The 4,764-nt window shown below is 57.8% G+C and overlaps 1 protein-coding gene across 1 annotated transcript in view; it reads left to right on the plus strand.

The window, feature by feature from the left end:
• Positions 1-4,244, plus strand: part of POLR3H (polymerase (RNA) III (DNA directed) polypeptide H (22.9kD)) — a 17,672-nt gene extending 13,428 nt beyond the window's left edge. The window contains exons 2-5 of the mRNA XM_011979118.1: positions 604-690; positions 1,193-1,256; positions 2,438-2,639; positions 4,006-4,244. Coding sequence (XP_011834508.1) covers positions 604-690; positions 1,193-1,256; positions 2,438-2,639; positions 4,006-4,059 — 407 coding nt within the window. The 3' untranslated portion in view covers positions 4,060-4,244. The remainder of the gene's footprint in view (positions 1-603; positions 691-1,192; positions 1,257-2,437; positions 2,640-4,005) is intronic.
• The last annotated feature ends 520 nt before the right edge of the window (positions 4,245-4,764 follow it).

Raw genomic sequence — 4,764 nt, forward strand, 5'->3', positions numbered from 1 at the left:
CGCTGGAGTGCAGTGGTGTGATCTCGGCTCACTGCAAGCTCCACCTCCCAGGTTCACACCATTCTCCTGCCTCAGCCTCCCGAGTAGCGGGGACTCTACAGGCGCCCGCCACCGCGCCCGGCTAATTTTTTTGTATTTTTAGTTCAGATGGGGTTTCACTGTGTTAGCCAGGATGGTCTTGATCTCCTGACCTCGTGATCTGCCCACCTCAGCCTCCCAAAGTGCAGGGATTACAAGCGTGAGCCACTGTGCCCAGCTTCAAACCCTGCTTTCTTTACCAGTTGCTTCTGCCCTTTTTAGGAGCTGAAGGAGAGCCTGAAAGGAGGTTGAAATTGACTTTGGAGCCACTGATGGCTCAGAGTCTGGGCTCAGGTGTGAGTAACCTGACAGTTTTGGGAGTGCCCAATTCTAGGACAGCTGCTGCTGGCACCTTGTGGGGGCCATACTGTGAACTTGCAGGAGACAAGGGGAGGGTCTGGGGCCTGCAGGGGGATGTGGCATGGAGCAGCCACACAGGCCCCCGGGTGTGCTGGCACCTGAGGGTGATATGGGAGTGCGCTGGGGCCCCAGTCAGCGTCACTGACAGGCTTTCTTCATTTCCAGTCCATTTTCGCTACGTGGTGTTTCATCCATTCCTAGACGAGATTCTGATTGGGAAGATCAAAGGCTGCAGCCCAGAAGGAGTGCACGGTAACAGTGGCCCTGATGCCTCAGACAAGACTTGGGAACACTGTGGGGGCAGGAGGTCTGTGCCCATCCACATGGTCGGGGGGGGGCTCAGGTGTTGAGGCTGAACCTTCCCCGTGGTGTCAGAGAAGCTTGCCCACCCTCCCTCTCATGTGTTGTGTGAGGACCTCCATCAGCAGTGAGGTTTCACTGTCAGGCCATCACTCTGGGCTTCAGGGTAGGCACTGAAGCTGGTGGAAGTGACTGGGAGTCTTCAGCGCCCACTGGTCACTGTTGTGTGCAGAGGTTTTGGGGACTAGGTGCTCCGGGCTTTGCCCAGGGCTGCTCGGCTGTGTGGGTGGTGTAGGCAGAGGCATTAGGCGGGGAAGGGGCCTAGTTTTCCATAATGACATCCACCTCGTGAGCAGCCCAGGGCAGGGCTTGCCTGTCAAGCATCAGACCCTGCAATGTTTGGTGTCTACTGGGAACCCTCATCTCAGGCCGTCACCTGCTTCCTTCCTTCCAGTCTCTCTAGGCTTCTTCGATGACATTCTCATCCCCCCGGAGTCACTGCAGCAGCCAGCCAAGTTGTATCCTCCCAAGGTTAAAGTGGTTTGTCACAGAGGAGCTCAGGCCTCTCCAAAGGAAGGTCCCCACTCTTTAGGGTGGCCTTTGGGTCCTGTAACCTGATGCCACTGGCCTCCGTGCCTGCCCCCAGCCTGTGCTTTTGCTCCAGAGGCACCAGCCTGTCTGTGCCTCCCATTCACGTGCCTGTCTTTGTCGGGGCTGTCAGGCTTGGCTGTCTGGGTTGTACACTGCACACCATTAGAGCTGTGGTGTCCCGGGGGACACCATTCATTTCTGGTTCACTTTGCTTAGGTTTTCCCCGCAGCAATCATCTTAAAGATCACGTGCCCTGGAGGCTTACGCTGGTCCCTGGGACGTGAGGCCTTGCCTCTGTGCTGGGTCATGGGCTGAGATGTGTTCCTTCTGGGCCTCCGTTGTCCCTGTCCCACCCCTCACCTTGCTGTACTGGGGTTGTCTGTTTCTGTGGGGCTATCCATGAATCTGAGACTCCTCACTAGGAAGGACTCTGATGTGTCACAGCTGTACTCACGGTGCACAGCACGGGACCTGGCACAGAGGCAGGACCCAACAGTGGGACTGCCACCAGAGAACCCATGGCTCCCCTGTGTGGGCTTTGCTGGGGGCGATGGAGGGCCAAGGGGGGCTGCCCTGGCTGGGTGGCCGCACGGCTCTGGGTCTGTGTGTGACTCCAGGATGTGTTAGAAAACCTGGTGCAGCGTGGCTGGTTCTCTCACCAGCTGTCATCCAACTGGGTAGGTGACCTCCCATCCCACTACATCCTCTTGGAAACAGCAAGTCCTTGGGTGCCCATCAGCCTGTTGCAAGGCTTTGATGAAAAGGGTATGTGGGGCCCCGTGGCAGGAGGCCCAGGTTGCTCTTGTCTTAAGAGGTGGGACTTGGACCATGTCTCGTCCCCTCCTGCTCTGGTGCTCTGAGATCCATGTGCGTCTGGCCGTGGTGTCTGACTGGGGGCCGTGTGTTCCCCATCCTCGGTCCTGGCATCCAAGAGCGCTTGCTCTTCGCTGTTTGGCCCAGGCCTTGCACATGGGGCTGGGACCTGCTTTTGCTGTGACTTCCCAGCCACAGTGATCTCACCCTGGGATTGGTTTTTCCTGGGGTCGGGGGGTGCTGAGGGAAGCCCCTCCCACGATCTGGTTGCTGCCTTGACCCTGGACCCTCTCAGCGACGAAGCGGAGCAGGTGTGGGTGTGGGAGTATGAGACGGAGGAAGGAGCGCACGACCTCTACATGGACACTGGCGAGGAGATCCGCTTCCGGGTGGTGGACGAGAGCTTTGTTGACACGTCCCCCACGGGGCCCAGCTCAGCAGATGCCACCACTTCCAGTGAGGAGCTGCCAAAGAAGGAGGCTCCATACACGCTTGTGGTGAGTGGCCCTGATGGCACTGAAACCACCATGGAGGCGGGAGAGCCGGAGTGCAGGGCTGGAGGCTGTGTCCTTTGGGTTCTGCTCTGGCATCTTCCCCAGCAGGTCAGGGATCCTGTTGGGGGGGCCTTGGCTGGTCACTTCTCCCTGGAGAGCCTGGGTTTCTGTAGGCCAGGGCTGTGAGGCAATAAAGGTACATGGCTGCTGGTGGGGTGGGCAAGTCAGCTTGCAAGGGGGACAGAGCTCATGCTGGACACGACCAATGATAAAGAGGCTTTGAGGCCAGGTGCAGTGGCTCGTATCTGTAACCCCAGCACTTTGGGAGGCCAAAGTGGGAGGATTGTTTGAGGCCAGGAGTTTGAGACCAGCCTGGCTAACAAAGTGAGAGCTTGTCTCTACAAAAATCAATTAGCAGGGCATGGTGGTGTGCCCTGTGGTCCCAGCTACTTGGGAGGCTGAGGTGGGAGGATCCCTTGAGCCCAGGAGTTCAAGGTTGTGCCACTGCATTACAGCTTGGGCAACAGAATGAGACGCTGTCTTTAAAAAACTGGGGGTAGGGAGGCGTTTGAGGGAGAAAGAAATCAAGGAAGGGGTTTGGGAGAGATCAAAGCCCTGAGATTAAAGGTAGGACTGCTGAGCGCAGTGGCTCATGCCTGTAATCCCAGCACTTTGGGAGGCCGAGGCTTGCGGATCACAAGGTCAGGAGATCAAGACCATCCTGGCTAACATGGTGAAATCCCATCTCTACTAAAAATACAAAAGATTAGCTGGGTGTGAGTGGCAGGCACCTGTAGTCCCACCTTCTGGGGAGGCTGAGGCAGGAGAATGGCATGAACCCGGGAGGCAGAGGTTGCAGTGAGCCGGGATCGCGCCATTGCACTCCAGCTCAGGTGACAGTGCGAGACTCCGTTTCAAAAAATACAAATACAAATAAATAAATAAATAAATAGGTAGGGCTCCCTGTAGGAGCAGCATTAAAACAGTGAAATAAAAGGGAGGGCTCCAGGGAAGAGTGGCCCTCAAGGCTGCTCCCTGTTGGATGTGTCTGGAGCATGGGCCTCATGTTTGCTCAGCCTTCCTGCCAGTTAGAACCTGGGTGGCTCTGGAGGGCAGGCCTGAGGGTGAGGAAGGGTCCCTGACCCTGTCAGGGCCTGGGGTCCCTGGAGAGGGGTCTGCGCCCTGCATGCTGCGTGCCCATCAGGAGCACTGCTGTGGCTCCCACGTCTCTCCAGAGCCTCTGGGCTGCCGTGTGCTGCTCCTCCACTTTGCCTGTGCTGGGCCTGCTGGGCTCCCCTCACCTCCCGTCCAGGTTGGTTCAAGCCAGCGTGTCAGTGAAATGTGCGTGTTCTTTCTCTATCCCTGGCAGGGATCCATCAGTGAGCCAGGCCTGGGCCTTCTCTCCTGGTGGACCAGCAACTAGCCCTGGGGCTGGACAGTGGACCCTACCAGCCTGCAGGAAGGTGCTACGGCAGTCTGTGAAGACAAGAGCAGCTAAGGCTGATGCTAACAGCAGCTGAGGCCAATGTGTCTCGAGCTGGACAGTGGGGCAGGGCCAGGAGTGCCCACCAGCTTGCCCCCCTCCTCCACCATCTAGGCCCTGCTCCTCCCCCCGGAGCTTCTCAAGTCGCTGCTTTCAGTGACAGCAAAGCCATTTAATAAACAATGGCAGCATCAGAAGGGAAGGGGCCACCCTTGTCTCAATGGCCAGTGTTATGATCTGAGGTCACTCAGTTCCTGTCGCTGGGACAGCATGGCCTCTCTTACCGCAGAGATGGGCTCCCCCAACCCCCACCAGGTGGCAGCACGTGGGGGCTGTGAGCTCTGGGCTGCCCCAGGCTGGCCGAGCCTGGTGGAGCCATAAAGTACATAGGGAGTAAGGCTGGCTTGCCTGGGGTGGCTGCTTTGGGCACTGGAAGCTGCCAGTTGGAATTGAGTGGGCATGAAGGGGAGGCACCTTCCCACCAGCTTGTGGAAAAAGGTGGGGTAGCCCCTGAGCTCTAGGAGACCAGTTCCTGATCAAAACAGTGGAGGCTCTGGGCTTTGCTGGTACCCCCTACCCAAAATTCATGACACAAGACAGCAGCAAACCTGGGACCACCTGTCCCTCAGATCTCAGCTATTGCCA

Source organism: Mandrillus leucophaeus, unplaced genomic scaffold (assembly GCF_000951045.1).
Source record: "Mandrillus leucophaeus isolate KB7577 unplaced genomic scaffold, Mleu.le_1.0 Scaffold2, whole genome shotgun sequence".
Taxonomy (NCBI): Eukaryota; Metazoa; Chordata; class Mammalia; order Primates; family Cercopithecidae; genus Mandrillus; species Mandrillus leucophaeus.